Consider the following 19,350-nt stretch of genomic DNA (forward strand, 5'->3'; position numbering starts at 1 on the left):
ACCCTCCCCTTTTCCCCACCCCACCACCACCAAACAGCAGCAGCAACCTGCTTGGGTCCCCTTCCATGCTGTGGAAGCTTTGTTTTTTTGCTCTTCATAATAAATCTTTTTTTTTTTTTTATTTTGAGACGAAGTCTTGCTTTGCCCCCAAGCTGGAGTGCAGTGGTGTGATCTCAGCTCACTGCAAGCTCCACCTCCTGGGTTCACGCCATTCTCCTGCCTCAGCCTCCCGAATAGCTGGGACTACAGGTGCCCACCACCACGCCTGGCTAATTTTTTGTATTTTTAGTGGAGACATGGTTTCACCATGTCAGCCAGGATGGTCTTGATCTCCTGAATTTGTGATCTGCCCGCCTTGGCCTTCCAAAGTGCTGGGATTACAGGCCTGAGTCACCACGCCCGGCCTCTTCATAATTAATCTTGCTGCTGCTCACTCTTTGGGTCCGTGCCACCTTTAAGAGCTGTAACACTCACTGTGAAGGTATGTGGCTTCATTCTTGAAGTCAGCAAGACCATGAACCCCCCGGCAGGAATCAACTCCGGACACACAGTTATCTTTTGATTATAGGCTGAATAAGGAGAGGATTATTCATGAGTTTTCTGGGAAAGGGGTTGGCAATTCCTGGAACTGAGGGTTCCTCCCTTTTTCAGACCATATAGAGTAATTTCCTGATGTTGTCATAGCATTTGTAAACTGTCAGGGTGCTGGTGGGAGTGTCTTTTAGCATGCTAATGTATTATAATCAGCAAATAATGAGCAGTGAGGACACCAGAGGTCACTTTTGTGGCCATCGTGGTTTTGGTGGGCTTTGGGCCAGTTTCTTTACTGTGTCATCTTATCAGTGGGGTCTTTGTGACCTGTATCTTGTGCCCACCACCTATCTCATCCTGTGGCTAAGAATGTCTAACCTCCTGGGAATGCAGCCCAGTAGGTCTCACCCTCATTTTACCCAGTCCCTATTCAAGATGGAATCACTCTGGTTCAAAGGCCTCTGACATGTTAAGCCATCCTCCCACCTCAGCCTCCCAAGTAGCTGGGACTACAGGTGCACAGCACCATCTCCTGCTAATTTTTCAAAAAATTTTTGGTAGAGAAGGGGGGCTCCTTAGGTTATGTTGCCCAAGCTGGTCTTGAACTCCTGGGCTCAAATGATCCTTCGATCTTGGCCTCCCAAAGCGTTGGGATTACGCGCACAAGCCACCGCGCCTGGCCCCAGAAGTTTCCTTTAGCACCATGAGGGTGGCTTCAAATAGGGTGGCAGTGGAGGTGAGAGGCCATCAGCCACAGGAGGAGCGTGGGTGGGAGAACAGGAGAGGTCAGGATGCCTTCCAGGGGTTTGGGCCTCAGCGCCGAAGTGATGGAGCTGCCATGACCTGAGACGGTGGAAAGCGAGGGGGCCTCACCGTCAGCTGGTTTGAGGTTCAAGGCAGAGGCTGCGCCTGGAGCAGAAAGGCACCTGACTGCCACGCTGGGGGCAAATAGTGGGCCTCGGCACTCCACCTGCCGGCAAAATCATTTTCTATAACGCCGCATGCCTAAATATGGGCCAATAAACACAAACCAGACCCTAAACCAGACCTTGTTAACTCTTCAACCTGCCTTCCAGCCGAACTCTCCTAGGCCAGAGCTGGGGCCAGGCCGGGTTGCGCGTCGCGCTTGTCAATCATCTAGAATCGGGTGTGATTGAGCGAGTTGGGATCCCACTTCCGACAGCGGCGCGGGGGCGGTCGGGAAACCGGAAAAAGGTTGCGATGACTGTGTTTCCGGAGGCGGCGCGGGGGCAGCTGGGAATCCGGAATGCTCCCCGATGGCCCTGGGTTCTCGCTGTGGGGCAATCAGGGCTTGCAGGCGAGGTAAGGTCGACTCCATTTGGCCCGGGGATGGTGACACGGGCCGGGGCCGGGGCTGCAGTCGCCGCCACGGCTGTTGTCGCGTTGCTCTCGGCCGCACTCGCGCTGTACGGGCCACCACTGGACTCAGGTACCCGACCACAGACCGCCTCTGCTGGCTCGCGATGGGGAGGCGCCGCCGAGGGGCAGCCCGCGCTCCGGGCCAGGGCGCCGTGTGGCCTGCGAGGCGGAGTAGGGAAAGGCGGGAGGCCTCCTGGAACGGCGCTGCGACGGCTGGGCGCGGCTCGGGGTGACGGGAGCCTCTGCGCGGGGTGGCACCGGGGCTGGAGCCCGTGCCCGTCCCGGGAGCGGGCGTGAGCGGCTGCCAGGGAGCGGGGGGCCGAGGGCCGGTAGGAGGACCCTGGGGCGCCGTGGGGCGCTGGTCGGATCCGTCTGCTCTGCTCTGTCCCCGCTCCCGGTCTGGGAAAGATGCTCGCCAACTCCGGACTTGCTGTTTGGTCCGAGATGGAGACGGGGGCCCTCCTGGGGTCCAGGGACGCGGCGGGCGTGCGGACGAGCTGGCCGGCTGAGCGGGCTTCGCGCACACCAGGAGCAGGGCTGCGTCTACATCCCCAGCTTGAAGCCCCAGTGCCACTGTGCAAGTACAGACCCTCCACGTCCTTGGACGAGAGTTACTGGATACTGCGACGCCAGGACCGCAGAAAAGGACTCGACCAGCCAGGCCTCCTTCGCCCGCCCGGTGCCAGGGTGTGTATGTGCGTGCAGGAGGTCCCTTGGGGAGGGAGGCTCACCTGAGTCATCCCCAGAACCTGGAGCGCTGGCCAGATGCCCCCGAGGGCCCAGCCCTGGCGTTGGCTGGTCCTTGCACGCTGAGATGCCTTTTCAAATAGAACGGATTATGTAGAAAGAATGTAAGCAGTAGCTGAGCAAGTGCTTGGAGCCCCATCTCTTCATAGGGTTTTTCTCTTTCTGTTTGCCTTGTGGGTATTGGTGTATCTAACGTATTTTATACAGGAAGTAGCTCGTGTATATCTCATTTCTCATAAGGACAGATTGGTGTTACCCATCTTGCATAGAAGATAAACAGAAGCTCAGAGACAGTGACTTAGCCAGGATTCTCCAGCCAGTAAGTGGCCGAAATGGTTAAATGCAACGTTTGTTACTGTAGTCATTAGACAGATTTTACCTTGTGTATATGTTGGGCATCGTCAGAGAGTTTTGGCTTTTGTTTTCATCACACACTCTGAATGCATTGGTGGCGCTGAGAGGGTACTCTACACTGTACATCAGTCACACCAGCAGGGAGCCTTCTTAACACCACTTTAATTAGAGATTTATTTGTAGTTCTTTACCTTAAATTCATACACCATGATTAGTAGCAAGATTTTTCATTGCACTTGGTTGAGGATTTATTATCAGACTGACTTGCTAAACATTTACGAAAAACCAGGTAGAGTTGTATATTACTGACTTCCCATCCAGGCTTTGGGAATATTTCAGTTAACTTAGGGATTGTTGGTAGATGCTCTGAATTAGTTATAATTCACATTAATTTAAAGTACTTTTTTTTAGGTAGAATTTTCCAGTACTAAAAGCACTTTTAGCACAAAGCAGCAGTGATAGTCTTCCCCAGACATGCTTTCTTAAAACAAAAGCCAAACAGATATGACCTGTTCTTCCAGACTCAGAATTGTGCTGAACAGTTACTGAATGGGATAAATCTTAAGCCACCTATTGTCAAGGCCCTTTTATCCTTCAGAACTTTGATGTTTATATGTAAATGTTTCTGTGGATAAGTTCAAACGGTGACCTCAGTAAGTCAGCTGGAACTTGCTTCACTGCCAAATGCTGGGAAGTGTAGTTGACCTGCTTTGGCCCTTTTGCTAACAGAAGCTGTTTATCTTAGGTGAATGCTGGTGAGCAGCCTGGATTTTACTTGGCGTTGATACAATTCTAGTTAAGTGACAATGCTGTACTTCTTATTTTGCCTTAAAATGGCATTTTACACCTACTATGTGCCCACAAAATAAAACAAAACATGGCAGCACTTTGATAAAATAGTGTCTCGTGGCCTGGCTTGTTACTACCCACAGCATCTGCACAGGTTTCTCTCTGGGCCCTAGTTTCCTTATCTGTAAAAGAAAGATAAACTGGCTGTTAGTGAGGAGAGTGAATCGCGATGTCTTTACTTCATCGAATAGTTATCCGGTGTCTTGTTCTGTGCCAGGCTATGTTCGAGGTGACGGAGTCCCACATGGAAGCAGTCAGTGTTGCAGTGTGGGAAGGTGCCGCATTTCCTACGGGCAGACAGTAGGGTGGTGAGTCTCCACCAGTCCAGACATAAGAACTTCCTTCTTCTGTCCAGGTCCACCCCTACCATGTGGGTTGTCTGTGTGCTTGAAAGGTTTCAGAACCCCACATGTAATAATAGTTACTTTTGGTATCACTTTGAGTTTTTAAAATTATATAGCAAAAAAGTTACTATCAATTATGTTATGATTTTAAAATAATTTTAAGCTAGCTTACATTTGAGAACCATTTTTCTCATGTGTAATCTTTAAATATTCAGTTTCTGGATGATGCTTCTTGTTCTCCAGGGTTCTTAGACCCAGCCCTTACAGGAGCATCATGGCCAGGGAACTGGAAATCTGACAAAGTCTTAAGATTTCACAACAGAACAGGAGGAGGAGGCGACTCCCGCTGATGGGTTAATCAAGTTGCTATGAAGGTGATTTGCACATTTTGGGCTCCAAAACACTACCTTCTATATAAGATGAAAGAATAGCTCAAAACAGAATTTACCCCCATGTTTTCTTTCTAGGTATTATAAAGATTGCTATGTGGATGTAGTGTGTCTTCACAAAATCAGAATTGACATTTTTGGCTTGTGTTAAATGGGACTTTAATGCTTAACCTACTGTAAATCTGCCTTAGAAAGTGGCCCATATTTGTATGTTGTATTTGATGTTTAAGTCCCCTGATATCTTGCCATTTTAATAAAGCTTACCTTGAAGTGGAGGAAAAATTGTATGTGTTGTCATTATTTGAATAGCAATAAAATCATAAAATCATTATTTGTTTAAAAACCTGTAGGCTTTAAGCGTATCCATGCCTGGACTAGCACATCTCCTCTTTCACAACCAAAAAGATCAAGAAGGTACTATCCCAGTACTCCTGTGCCAAAGCCCTGGGAGGACTTTCAGCAAAGTGTGATGTAGAAGGGAAGCTTTTCCGCTCTGAGGAGCAGATGCGGAGAGGACAAGCACTTGGAACACGGCACACCTGGGAGCTCTGGCGCTGCAGCTGTGGCCCTGAGGTGGCCCTGCCCTGCCCTCCTGGGGGGGTGTTGGGCGACACTGGTTGCATGGGGCAGCAGTGCTCCCCTCCACCCGACAGGTGCTCCACCCCGACTGGTGGATGCAGCCTAATTTTGTGTCAAATCCTTTTTGGTAATATGTGGGTTATTTCAACTATGAGGCAAAGTGCAAATGGGTAGTTAAATGTTGGTTTATGATATTTGCCCTTTTTGATATAAACATTAAATATTTCATACCTCACCTGTAGTACTTTTTTTAAGACTTAAATCTGAAATTTAAGATACAGATGTTCATAAGATATGAATCTTGGATATTGGAAGAAAGAAGCTTCCTGGAAAATGTACAGTATTATCTGGTGTAACCATTTTATTCCTTTTCTTATTGTGAGAAATACACATTTATTAAGTATTACCATTTTGGAGTTGTTTTCATCAGACAGGGTACGTTGGCATAGATATTAATTTTTAATATCTGTAAGTGGAAGTCTGACTAAATTGTTTTTCTCTGGGGTAAGTCACAGTTTATATTTTATATGAGCTTAAATATGATTTAATTTGAAGTACTGGTATATTTAAAGGTGCTAAAACTACATGCGTGCATCTCTACTAGTCGTTCTTAACTCAGGCCCATTTTGCCCCTCGCAGAAGACGTTTGGGAGTGTTGAGATATTTTTGGTTGTCACCACTGGGTGTGTGTGCATGCACTGCTGACTGGATAGAGGCCGAGGATGCTGCTTAGCATCCTTCAGTGCATAGAACAGCTCCCCATGACAGAGACCGGGTGCTGATCGATATCCATGAATGTCTTTTTTTTTTTTTTTTTTTTTGGAGACAAAGTCTCGCTGTGTCACCCAGACTGGAGCACAGTGGCATAATCTTGGCTCACTGCAACCTCCACCTTCCAGGTTCAAGCAGTTCTCCTGCCTCAGCCTCCTGAGTAGCTGGAATTACAGGCGGGCACCACCACGCCCAGCTAATGTTTGTATTTTTAGTAGAGATGGGGGTTCACCATGTTGGCCAGGCTGGTCTTGAACTCAGGTGATCCAGCCACCTCCGCCTCCCAAAGTGCTGAGATTATAGCTGTGAGCCGCTGCACCCGACCCCATAAATGTCTCTTCTAGGCGAGTGTATTATTTTAAAACCACAATTTAGCCTGCCTGGAGGAATTTCAAGGATGGGCGCATCGGCCCCTGCAGGTAGCGCAGAAAGCCTCGTTGTGTCTCTCCTTGGTCCACAGATGACAGTGATTCTGTGCCGGGTCTTAGCGTGTGTTGGTCTGGAAGAAGGTGAAAAGGTTTGGGGTTGGGCCGGGTGCGGTGACTCACACCTGTAATCCCAGCACTTTGGGAGGCCGAGATGGGCAGATCACAAAGTCAGGAGATCGAGACCACCCTGGCCAACATGGTGAAACCCCGTCTCTACTAAAAATACAAAAATCAGCTGGGCGTGGTGGCGTGCGTCTGTGGTCCCAGCTACTCAGGGGGCTGAGACAGGAGAATTGCTTAGACCAGGGAGTCGCAGGTTGCAGTGAGCCGAGATCGTGCCACTGCACTCCAGCCTGGTGACAGAGTGAGACTCTGTCTCAAAAAATAAAAAATAAAAAAAGGGTTTTGGGTTGATGGGGATTCATAGGATCCTTTTACCTTGGGGGATCTCCGCATCTGCTCTGTCAGCTAAGGCAGTTACATCTACTCAGAAAGAAAATTCCTTCAAAAATTGTGTTGAGTAAAAAGTAAAACTGTAAGAGTTAAAAAACAAAGCTCTTTTGCCATGAAACGCTCAGTCAGCTTTGGGCTGCAGTCAGTGGAACTTGTGACACATCTGGTTTTTCTCTGCTGCTGAGATAATTGGAAGGATAAAATATTGGGTGCCTTGTTTGAAAAAATACTGTTTATATTTGCAAAGATCCTTTCATTCTAGGGAGAATGTATGCTTTATTATCTATTCATTGAGCTCTATAGAACATACCAGCATTTCTCTCATAGCCGAGCTGTTTTAAATATTAAGGTAAAATATACAACACAGGAAGTTCTTCAAGAAAGGCCAATTAAAGTGTAGCCGTTTAGAGACAACTCAAGATGATGAAATTACTTTAAGCGCCACTGTGAACCCAATTTAAGAAGTGTGCCATATTTAGAATGCCATTTTTAGGTTATTTAATTAATATCCAGTGGAGTATTGGAATACAGTTGGGAGTAATATGAGGAATCTGGCAGGCTTCTGAGCATCCCAGTGGATTACAGGTAGGAGTTTGCTTTCCAGTTTGTGAGGAGAGAAAAGACCTAATAATCCTAAAGGGAAATTGAAATGAAGTAAGATAGTTTATTAAGTAATAATGCATTTTGACTTGATAAAATGGTAAAACTTTCTGGAAAATTAAATGGTCTTCCAAAATTTCTCATACATTTGAAAAATAAACCTGATCGAAATAGCATATGTTGTCCTGGCATGGTGGCTCATGCCTGTAATCCCAGCACTTTGGGAGGCTGAGTTAGATGAATCATGAGGTCAAGAGTTCAAGACCAGCCTAGCCAACATAGTGAAACCCCGTCCCTACTAAAAATACAAAAAATTAATTGGGCGTAGTGGTGGGCACCTGTAATCCCAGCTACTCGGGAGGCTGAGGCAGGAGAATCGCTTGAACCTAGGAGGCGGAGGTTGCAGTGAGCAGGATCGTGCCACTGCACTCCAGCTTAGGTGACAGAGCTAGACTCTGTCTCAAATAAATAAATAAATAGCATGTGTTGCTATATGTGTTAATTACATGTGTTCAGGCTGGGCACAGTGGTTCACGCCTGTAATCCCAGTACTTTGAGAGGCTGCAGCTGGCAGATCACTTGAGGTCAGGAGTTCTAGACCAGTATGGCCAACATGGTGAAACCCTATCTCTACTGAAAATACAGAAATTAGCCAGGTGTGGTAGCGGACGCCTATAATCCCAGCTACTCAGGAGGCTGAGGCAGGAGAATTGCTTGAACCTGGGAGGCAGAGGTTGCAGTGAGTTGAGATCACGCCACTGCACTCCAGCCCGGGTGACGGAGTCAAGAGTTCATCTCAAAAAAGAAAAAAAAAAAAATGACATGTGTTAATGTAATTTTGAATATCATATTTGCTTACAGAAAGAAAACCACTGGGTAAAATCCATAGCATTCATATTAACTTTGGAGAGAGTTTTGGCTAATGGGCTATGATATGTACTAACAATATCTGTTTACCTTTCTGAATTATTCATTTTTCTTGTCTTTCAGTTTTAGAAAGAGCATTTTCGCTACGTAAAGTACATTCAGTAAAGGATATGGAAAATACTTTGCAGCTGGTGAGAAATATTATACCTCCTCTGTCTTCCACAAAGCACAAAGGACAAGATGGAAGAATAGGCGTAGTTGGAGGCTGTCAGGAGTAAGTAACTGATGTGCAACGTTGGTGTTTAAAAAGTCAGTTGCTGACTGGCTGCTTACCTGCCTGTCATTCACGCTGTCTAGTTTGACCTCAGTCATCATTTCCAAGTGCAGCCTGATAGGACACTCAGTATTCTTCACTGATCCACTTTTTGATTAACTAGGAAACAACTCTGAGGAGCTCTGACTATTCATTGTTCCCTCGTGTGTGTCAGTGTTACGTTTTGCTTGTAGTGGGGAAATGAGCCTGTTTTTTCCACTTTTTGCTCCTCCGTATTTAACCGGACTTCATACCACAAGCATGTTTTTTGTGTTTAGGATAGAAACGCTCAGCAACCTGTTGGTTTGCTTTGTCAATTTAAAGATGTTACTGAAAGTCATTTACGAAATTTGACAAATCCCTAACTTGCTTCTGTTCTGTTTTGCTGCTGTGTTTGGTACGTAGCTGTTTGTAAGTTGTCCTTGGGTGTGAAGGATACCTTCTGCCTCTGACGGAAAGCCTGACGTGGCTCTTTCTGTTTCTGCTTGCTTTCTGCTTGCATATATGTGGTGTCTCTCTTTGCCCATCCCTCCATTTGCAGCTGTTGATCGTGCCTTCGGGTGTGTTGAGAGTTGTTACTGGATCAGGTATGTGTGCATTTACATGCTGGTGCCGCTGCTGAATTGGACCCCCATTGTGTTACTGTGTGCTGCTTCCCAAGAGCACCTGTTCCCTGCAGCCCTTGGAGGACAACCTTTGCTAGTCTTTCTTGTGTTAATGCATTTCTCTTATTAGTGAGGCTCGTTTTCACATGATGTAAGAGGGTGTGCATGTATGTTGCCTATTCTGTCCTTTCTTTTGCATTTACAACACTTTCTGTTGACACCGCTTTGCAGGAGAAGGCCATGTAAGGTGACATGTGTCAGTATTTGCCCAGGTCTGTTTTTCTTGGGTTAGCAAAACATTTCACTGCTCAGAATGGGCATAAAGGTTGCATTTGCCCATCTGATGCCAGGACAAGGCTCTTCCTTTCTGTGCCTGAGGTGCCCTTAGACCTGGAGTGCCAGCAATTCCAGAACAGTGAGGTGGAAGCAGCTGGGTGGTGGGTGCTGTTTCTTGTTTGTCCTGAGTGGCCCCCATCTGGCCTCTGCTGACTGTTACTCTTGGAAGACGGGGTCTGCCCGGTCTGGGACCCTGTCCATGCCCGACTGCTCTGAACATGTGGTTGTCACTTTCTTCTCTCTGGGCAGAAGCCTGCGGTTAGCTCCTTACCTTGAACATTCACATTGCAGAGAGACTGCAGGCATTACGTAAGCCAGAGATTCACTCTCCTGAAATGCATGAAGGTTTTATGTAAAAGATCAACATTTCTGGCTGGGCGCTGTGGCTCATGCCTGTCTTCCCAGCACTTTGGGAGGCTGAGGCGGGTAGATCACCTGAGGTCAGGAGTTTGAGACCAGCCTGACCAACATGGAGAAACCCTGTCTCTACTAAAAATACAAAATTAGCTGGGGGTGGTGGCACATGCCTGTAATCCTAGCTACTCGGGAGGCTGAGGCAGGAGAATCGCTTAAATCCAGGAGGTGGAGGTTGCAGTGAGCGGAGATTAAGCCATTGCACTCCAGTCTGGGCAACAAGAGTAAAACTCCGTCTCAAAAAAAAAAAAAAAAGATAGACATTTCTAGTCTAACCTGGTTCGTGTTCGTTGAACATTTACTGAGCATCTTCTAGGTGTTGGGTTTGTGCTCTGTGCTTCATGTCTGTTAGTTATTGATAAACCATGTCTATATTATTTATGCCTATTTTTTATTGATAACCTATTTATTGATCAAGGTATGCATACCTTATTCTCAGAAGTTTTGACTCTAAATACCTTCTTTTAGGTACACTGGAGCCCCATATTTTGCAGCAATCTCAGCTCTCAAAGTGGTAATGTTTACTTAAAAGTTCTTCATTGGGATTTTTCTGGTGGAGAGTTTGATTCAATATGATGAAAGCAAATGTTTTCTGATAGAAATCTAAATAACTTCTTAAGGTAATCATAGGTAATAGAAACACCCTTCAGTCTATCCTGACATCCTGTGCATGAACAAGATCACTTCAATTGAAGCCCATTTTTGTTTTTTTCTTTTTTCTGAGACGGAGTTTCGCTCTTGTCGCCCAGCCTGGAGTGCAGTGGCACAATCTCAGCTCACAGCAACCTCCACCTCCTGGGTTCAAGCTATTCTCCTGCCTCAGCCTCCCAAGTAGCTGGGATTACAGGCACCTGCCACTATGCCCGGCTAATTTTTTTTTGTATTTTTAGTAGAGACAGGTTTTCTCCATGTTGGTCAGGCTGGTCTCAAACTCCTGACCTCATGTGATCTGCCCGCCTTGGCCTCCCAAACTGCTGGGATTACAGGCATGATCCACTGCACCTGGCCTCAATTGAAGCCCATTTTTAAAACGTAAAGTGTGATTTGTATTGTACTCCACCAAAGTGAACCTGGGATGCCTTTGTAGGTCCCAGCTGAAGCAGTTGATCCTGCCGTTTCCCATGCACGGAGCAAGTGCTAATGACCGGCCTCTTTCTGTCACCCTTCCTCCTGGAGGGTGACCAGGCTGAGCTGGGCTGTGCTGGTGTGTGTGGCTCTGACCCTGCCTCTGTAGTGGCGGCAAAAGTCTGTCTTTTTAGGTATTGTGCTACGCGCCCTGGCCCTTTGCTAAGCCACCTGGCTGGGTGTAACCCGAACTAGTACGTTTCTCGCACATGTCACCAGGGCACTGGACGCCTGTGTCTGGTGGGTGGGCAGTGATGCCAGAGCCTCCCGGGGCCTGTGGACCAGGTCCCTGAGTCAGCCTCTTGTGCTCCTTCTTCAGGGCGCAGATTTGTCCCACGTGTTCTGCGCCAGTGCGGCCGCGCCTGTGATTAAGGCCTACAGCCCGGAGCTGATCGTCCACCCAGTTCTGTGAGTCGCTCTGCGCCGGGTTCTCGTGGGCTCTCTTTCCCTCCTGCATCATTTGGGGTTTTTGCACTGACACCGAAAGCATCTGATGGATTTTCCGTCCTCTGAGTTTGTCAGCAGGTGCTGTAAAGGAAGTAGGGAATGAAAGAGCCCATTCTTCTGTGGTCAGAATAAGACAAACACGGAGGGGTGAGAGGTGGGTTGGGGGCACTTGGGCCTGTTGGAAATGGCCGGGGCCCAGCTCCAGAGGCAGTGAGGCCCTGTGGGCTGTGTCTGACAGGTTTGCAGAAGGTGGAAACGAAGGGCCTCTGAACAGTAACAAGACCCTTCCTGCACTCAGCAGGTATGTCTGGTGCCAGGCCCTAGCCTGCGTTCCATGGGTCAGCGTCAAACTGGGCAGGCAAACATCTGCCCCCGTGAGGCTCCCCCAGACAGCCTGTGCTGTAGAGCTTGCTGCGTGGAGGTATTCTCTCTGCCGTCCAGGATTGTGGCCACTGAGTGCTTGAAATGTAGCTGGGAGGTGCTCTTGTTTACTTTTAATGTGTGTGTTCACATAGACTGGATTGGGCTGTGCTGCTCTGGAGACAGACAAGGGAGAGCAGGATGTCAGGTGGGGAAGGAACTGCAGAGAGCGGCAGCAGGGAGCGGTTGTGAGAGTGGGCAGAGGGGTGGTCGGGGCGGCAGCACGGTGTGATGATGCCTGGGTAGAGCCCGGCCTCTCCACACCAGGGAGGAGCCGGCACAGAGCTCCAGGTGGGGCGCTGTGAGGTGTCGGGTGACCAAGAGGTGCAGGGCTGGACCCTACAGGGTGTGGGGCTGCTGTTAGGGCTGTGGCTGTGGCACTGAGTGGGCAGGGCAGGGCCAGTGTGGGTCATAAAGGCTCCTTGGCGGCTGTTGGGCTGGGCCCCTGGGGCCGGGGTGGAGGCTGTGTGAAGGGCCTGTGGGAGGGAAGGGTGCAGTTAGATGGTGAGAGGGGTCAGATTCTGGGTATGTTGGAAAGTTTGGGGGTGGAATTTGCTGACAGATTGGATTGGAAAAGGCAAGTGGCACGGACTCCACCAAGGGTTTTGGTCTGAGCGAGTTGTCACTCCACGTGGTGGAAAAACGGGCTTGGGTGGGATGAAGATGAGGCATTGGGTATGGGGTGCAGTTTGGCTGCCAGTTAGACATCCAAGGGATGTGGCTAGTGGGCATTGGACAGCGGGGACATGGACTTGGGAGTCATGCACATGTGGACGGTGCTTAAAACTGGAAGACGAGGGAGTAAGAGGCAGAGAGGGGCTGGGTAGGGGCTTGGCACTCAGATGCTGGGAGCATGGGCTGGGGAGGAGGCAGCAGGGGCTTCAGGAGTCAGTGAAGCCGCTGTTTCCAGACAGTACTAGAAGGGCCTGTGTGTGCCACTCTGGGTCAGTTCGAGATGCGGCCTAAGAACAGATGGTGCATCTCAGTGTGGGGTTCTTGGTGACCCTGAGAAGGGAGCTTGTCAGGGAGGAAAGGAGACAGAAGCCTTAACAGTGGACTCAAGGAGAGGACACACCCAGCAGGAAGGAGTTCTGAAAAAGCAAAACCCTGCCTTGTTCTGAATGAGAAACTGCAGCAGGATCAGTGCATTGTGTGGGGCCTGGTGTGTAAGCACACAGTGTAGGCTTTACAGCCACACTGTGTATGTGATGGAAACAAACTGGCTATTTTGAAAATAGCCATCACTCTTTTTCTAACTTGTCTTAACTGTTGAAAGCTAAGCATCTAAATCCGGGCATTAAAAGATAGATGAGGGAGAGGCAATGGCCACATGCAGTGTGGGCCTGGTTTGGGTCCGGAAACGGGAAGAGGACATCAAGAGGAAACAGGAAATTTGGAAAATGCTGTGGTTTAATGAATGGTATTGAACCAATGTGAAGTTAGTTATGCTGATCCGGAATGTGGGTGTGTGAGGTGTTAACCTCAGGGGAGGCTGGGCAAAGGGTACATGGGAGCCTTCGGTACTGATTAAATAATAAATCTAAATTACAGAAATTATTTAAAAGTCATTACTATTTGTAAATAATTTTTTCAAAATAAAATGTAAACAAATACATGACAGTAAATAAATGAGGAATTGTGGGTAACCATCCTGGCCCTCCTTTCCTTCTTTAGCGACAGCCCCAATGCTGTTCATGAGGTGGAGAAGTGGCTCCCCCGGCTGCACGCTCTTGTTGTAGGACCTGGCTTGGGTAGAGATGATGCACTTCTCAGAAATGTCCAGGTAATGTGTATACTCACTCACTTTCCTCATGACAGGCTTAGCCCTTAGGCGTGAAGTTGGAACAGAGGCATTTCTCTTCCTTTTTGTGTAGTGTTCTATCGGGAGAAACCCGCTCCCGAAGTTTAACATGGGTTCTTTTCTATTTCCTAAGTGTCTCGGCTGGGTTGAGAAATAAAGGGAAAGAGCACAAGAGAGAGAAATTTAAAGCTGGGTGTCCGGGGGAGACATCACATGTCGGCAGGATCCGTGATGTTCCCCTGAGCCGTAAAACCAGCAAGTCTTTATTAGCAATTTTCAAAAAGGGGAGGGAGTGCACGAATAGGGTGTGGGTCACAGAGATCACATACTTCACCAGGTAATAAAATATCACAAAGCAAATGGAGGCTGGGCGAGATCACAGGACCACTGGATGAGGAGAAATTAAAATTGCTAATGAAGTTTCCGCACGCATTGTCATTTGATAACATCTTATCAGGAAACAGTGTTTGAGAGCAGGTAACCTGTGTGACCACAATTTATTAGGTGGGAATTTTCCCGTCCTAGTAAGCCTGGGAGCACTATAGGAGACCGGGGCTTATTTCATCCCGTCGGCTTATTTCATCCCATCGGCTTCCAAGGGACCCCTTAAAAGGGGCCGTCTATAGGCCTACCTTCAGGGCGCACTCTCTTTCTCAGGGATGTTCCTTGCTGAGAAAAAGAATTCAGCGATATTTCTCTTATTTGCTTATGAAAGANGGAGAAATTAAAATTGCTAATGAAGTTTCCGCACGCATTGTCATTTGATAACATCTTATCAGGAAACAGTGTTTGAGAGCAGGTAACCTGTGTGACCACAATTTATTAGGTGGGAATTTTCCCGTCCTAGTAAGCCTGGGAGCACTATAGGAGACCGGGGCTTATTTCATCCCGTCGGCTTATTTCATCCCATCGGCTTCCAAGGGACCCCTTAAAAGGGGCCGTCTATAGGCCTACCTTCAGGGCGCACTCTCTTTCTCAGGGATGTTCCTTGCTGAGAAAAAGAATTCAGCGATATTTCTCTTATTTGCTTATGAAAGAGAAGGAATATAGCTCTGTTTCAGTCCGGCTCACCGGCGGCCAGTTCAAAGTAACCTCTCTTGTTCCCTGAACATCGCTGTTAGCCTGTTCTTTTTTTAAGATGCCCAGATTTCATATTCAAACACACATGCTCTACAAACAATTTGTGCAGTTGACACAATCACAGGGTCCTGAGGCGACATTCATCCTCCTCAGCTTACAAAGAAGATGATGGGATTAAGAGATTGAAGTAAAGACAGGCATAGGAAATCACAGGGGTATTGATTGGGGAAGTGACAAATGTTCATGAAATCTTTACAATTTATGTTCAGAGATTAAAGACAGGTGTAAGAAACTACAAAAGTATTAATTTGGGGAACTAATAAATGTCCATGAAATATTCACAATTTATGTTCTGTTGCGGCTTCAGCCGGTCCCTCCGTTCGGGGTCCCTGACTTCCTGCAACAGTGTTCTGTGCGCCTCTTCATGGCGTGATTGAGATAAGATTTGAGGGATGGAGGAGAAACAGTGCAAAGGTGGTGAGGAGCTGTGCTGAGATCTGCTTCCCTCCAGGCCCAACTGCTTTCTCACGGAGCAGCTGCCGGAATGTGTGTGCAGTTGCTCTGATGTTTTATGCCTGATGTGAGGAGAGGGTGAGCAGGATTGAGGAGCTGACAGAGGTTTGGGGTCAGGCCTGAATGTACCTCCCAGGCCACCCCCTTCTCGCTGGGGACCCTGGGGTTCCCTCAGCCTCCTGGGCTGTTGTTCCCGCACAGCCCTGGCGCCATGGTCTGCTGACATCAGGCTGTGAGGTGACACGGGCCTGCTTGTCCATGCCCACATGCATGCACATGTACTCTCATTGATGCTGCTATTTATTTCTTGAAGTTCATCTTATGCCCACCTGAATCCAAAAAGATGAAAATTATTCTGATCACTTTGTGTCTGCTGTAAATAAATACCACCTGGGATCGGGGGCAATAAAAAGACGGGATGGCTGCCCCCTCTGTGTTCCCTGCATCCTCTGATGCTCCCTGGGCTGGTGTGTGTCTCTGCTAGGGGCTGTGCTCCTGTGGGGATGCATCTCGGACTGCCCTCTGAGGCCCTTTCTCGAGTTCCGGGGGACCCCTGTTAGAGCTCCTGGGGGAAGACACAGTGTGCCAGACAGCTTGGTGCCGCAGGGCACTCACATGTGCAAGGCGTGGTGACTGCATGGGGATCAGAGGCCGGGCATTAGTGAGGGACTATGCTTAAAGCCCTTAGAAAGTGCCTGACGATTCTGTGTTCCCCAGATCAGCAGTCACCCTGAAAATGCCAACCATCTGCATGGCACTCTGTTGAGTGCTTAGTTAATGGAGGGGTCTCTGAGGCCGCGGGGCCTGAAGGCGGCGAGTGATGGAGCCAAGCAGTGCAAGATGAGTCATCTGAGGGGCAGGAAGATGCAGGTTGGCACTGCACAGACCAGGGAAAGCGACGTGGAGTTAGCACCGGAGCCCGACTTTGAGCTTTAAGGTCTCACCCGCTCACCGAGAAGTAGGAGGTGGCCCTGTTTAGGAGCAGGAGAACCCTCTGTCATCCCCGGGGAGAGGCTGTCAGTGGGGAGTCCCCTCTGCAAGCTGCGGGTCTGCAGTGCACGGCTGCTGCTCCCTGTCCAGCTCTGCATCCTGGGGATGCGGATGAATTAAAGGTGAACAAGCCAGAGTTCTCTGCTTCAGGTTCTTTTCTTTGTGAATTTAAGTTCATAATTTAAAAACTGGTATCTTAAAAAACCACTCTGCAGCGTGGAAGTGTGAAAGGTGGGAAGTGAGGGTGTCCGTCGCTACCCCTGCAGCCCAGACTCTGGACCTTGCATTCTGGTTCCCGTACACTCTCACCGTGGTCTTGAGACCTCAGGTCATCTAGTGTGGGCTGCCGCCGCCTCCTCGGCTTCCAGCTTGTGCGTGGTGCGGAGCACAGGCTTCAGGCTTCCTACTGCGTCGCCATTCCTGAATGAGGTCATCCTCATTCAGGTGTAGGCCTGAAAACAACCCAGTTAGGTCGATTTCTATTCATATCCCCATTCTTCTGATGACAAATTGAGTCCTGGCAAGGGTTCAAGACGCCTGCGGGGTCTTGTAGCAAGGAAATTGCAGAGGTGGTTTTTTTTTGTTTTCTTTTTTTTTTTGGAGATGGAGTCTCGCTCTGTCGCCCGGGCTGGAGTGCAGTGGCCCGATCTCAGCTCACTGCAAGCCCCGCCTCCCGGGTTCACGCCATTCTCCTGCATCAGCCTCCTGAGTAGCTGGGACTACAGGCGCCCGTCACCTCGCCCGGCTAATTTTTTGTATTTTTTTTTTTTTAGTAGAGACGGGGTTTCACCGTGTTAGCCAGGATGGTCTCGATCTCCTGACCTCGTGATCCGCCCGTCTCGGCCTCCCAAAGTGCTGGGATTACAGGCTTGAGCCACCGCGCCCGGCCCAGAGGTGGTTTTTTAAAAGCGACTTTATTTAGATGATTTACCTACTATACCCTTCACCCATTTAAAGTGAACTATTCAGTAGCTTCAAGTATATTCACAGTTGTGCAACCATCACCATGATCAACCTTAGAATCTGTTTATTGCCTTCAGAAGCAGCCCATCCCGTTAGCATCTGGTCCCTGTTCCCCAGGCTCCCCCGTTTCTGGCAGCCACTCAGCTAGTATGCTTTCTGTCTCTCTGGATTCGCCTGTTCAGGACATTTCATATGAATGGAATGACGCAACGTGTGCTATTTAGTGACTAGTTATGTCACTCTGCATAATTTTATATTTAGAGTTACCTGTGTAGTAGCATGTATCAGTACTTCATTCCTTTTTCTACCTCTAATATTTCATTGCATGGAGACACCACCTTTGCTTTATCTGTTCACTAATTTATGGAAAATTGGTTTCCACTTTTTGTGTAGATGTGTTTTCACTCTCCTGGGTGTCAGTGTTTCACAATTTGAGGCCCTGCCAGTGTCTCCCATAGCGGCTGTGCTATTTCCGTTCCCTCCAGCAGTGTGCAAGGGCTCTGATTCGCCACATCGCCCCCAGCACTTGTTACTGTTGTCGTCTATTAGCAGCCACTCTAGTGGGCGTGGAGTGACCTCAGTGTGGTTTGCTTTGCATTTTCCTGGCCGCTGATACTGTTGAGCATCTTCGCATGGGCTCATTGGCTGTTTGGGTGTCTTTTTTTGTTTTCTTTTTTTTGAGACAGATTCTCACTCTGTCACCCAGGCTGGAATACAATGGCGCGATCTTGGCTCACTGCAATCTCTGCCTCCTGGGTTCAAGTGATTCCTTTGCCTCGGCCTCCCAAGTAGCTTGGACTATAGGCACCCACCATCACACCCAGCTAATTTTTGTATTTTTAGTAGAGATGGGGTTTCACCATGTTAGGCTGGTCTCGAACTCCTGAACTCAGGTGTCTGCCCGCCTCAACCTCCCAAAGTGCTGGGATTACAGGCGTGAGCCACCATGCGCGGCCCGTTTGGGTATCTTCTTTGGAGAAGTGTCTATTCTCATACCCTTTCCCCATTTTGAAAACTGTTTGGCTTTTTATTATTGACTTCTAGGAGTTCTTCGTGTACATTCTAGACACAGGTTCCTTATCAGACTATTTGCTGATACCCTCTCATTCTGTAGGTTGTCTCTTCACTTCCTTGATGGTTTTGTTTACAGCACCGATTTTTAATTTTGAAGTCCAATTTAGCTGTTTTTTCTTTTGTCCCTTGTGCTGTTGGTGTCTTACCTAAGAAGCATATGCCGAACCCAAGGTTTACTCCTACATTTTAAGAGCCTTATTGTTTTGGCTGTTACATTTAGCTCTGTGGTGCATGTTGAGCTGATGTTGGTGTGGTAGAAGGAAGGCTGCAGCGTCAGGCTTTTGCTTGTGGGTGTCCCATTGTTGCAGCACCCTGTGTTGGAGAGACTCTTCTTTCCTCCCGACTTGTCTTGTCATCCTACCTGAGAATCCGTTGAGCCTAAATGTGAGGGCTTATTTCTGGACTCTTGTTTCCGTTCTGTTGGTCTGTACAGCGGTCCTGCAACTGCCCAGTCTTGACTGCTGTGGCTGCGTAGGAAGCCTGGACGTCGGAAAGCCCGAGTCCTCCAAATTCGTTCTTTTCAAGGTTGTTTTGGCTCTCCCATGTGTTCCAGTTTTGGAGCAGCTTGCTGATTTGTGGAGCAGGCAGCTGGGATTTTGGTAGGGATGATGTTGAAACGGAAGATCAGCTGGGGAATGTCTAACCACATTAAGTCTTCTGGCTCCTGGGCTGACTTTGAACCCACGTTGTCTGAATCTAGAGTGCAGGCTCTTGACCAATGCGCCTGTCCTCACACTGTGCTCTTTTCACACTCATTAACAGTGTGTCCTGGGACTTTTTCATGGCAGGATATGTGATATTCCTCATTTTTAACAGCTACATCAGAATTTACTACGGATCTACTACAGTGTGTTTAGTTCATTTACACTGTTTTCAGCTGTTTTCGTGTTAACATCAGTGGTGTCCTGAACCTCTGTATTTTGTCCACTCTTTTGGGTGTTTTCTTTTTCTTTTTTTCTTTTTTTTTTTTTTTTTTT

General features: G+C 48.2%; 1 protein-coding gene across 13 annotated transcripts in view; it reads left to right on the forward strand.

Moving 5' to 3' along the window:
* The first annotated feature begins 1,671 nt into the window (after nt 1-1,671).
* NAXD (NAD(P)HX dehydratase) overlaps nt 1,672-19,350 on the forward strand; it is a 29,561-nt gene continuing 11,882 nt past the window's right edge. The window contains exons 1-8 of one of the 13 annotated variants that reach the window (XM_017868209.1): nt 1,884-2,598; nt 2,899-2,977; nt 4,079-4,169; nt 4,449-4,579; nt 8,416-8,566; nt 10,429-10,474; nt 11,405-11,493; nt 13,627-13,735. In XM_017868209.1, the coding sequence (XP_017723698.1) occupies nt 8,463-8,566; nt 10,429-10,474; nt 11,405-11,493; nt 13,627-13,735 (348 nt within the window). In that variant the 5' untranslated portion in view covers nt 1,884-2,598; nt 2,899-2,977; nt 4,079-4,169; nt 4,449-4,579; nt 8,416-8,462. Of the gene's footprint in view, nt 4,170-4,448; nt 4,580-8,415; nt 8,567-10,428; nt 10,475-11,404; nt 11,494-12,280; nt 12,530-13,626; nt 13,736-19,350 lie in introns of those variants that run through there. The other 12 variants (XM_017868210.1, XM_017868208.1, XM_017868213.1 and 9 more) reach the window with 12 other exon arrangements.

The sequence above is a fragment of the Rhinopithecus bieti genome, unplaced genomic scaffold, assembly GCF_001698545.2.
Source record: "Rhinopithecus bieti isolate Rb0 unplaced genomic scaffold, ASM169854v2 scaffold_3734, whole genome shotgun sequence".
Classification (NCBI taxonomy): Eukaryota; Metazoa; Chordata; class Mammalia; order Primates; family Cercopithecidae; genus Rhinopithecus; species Rhinopithecus bieti.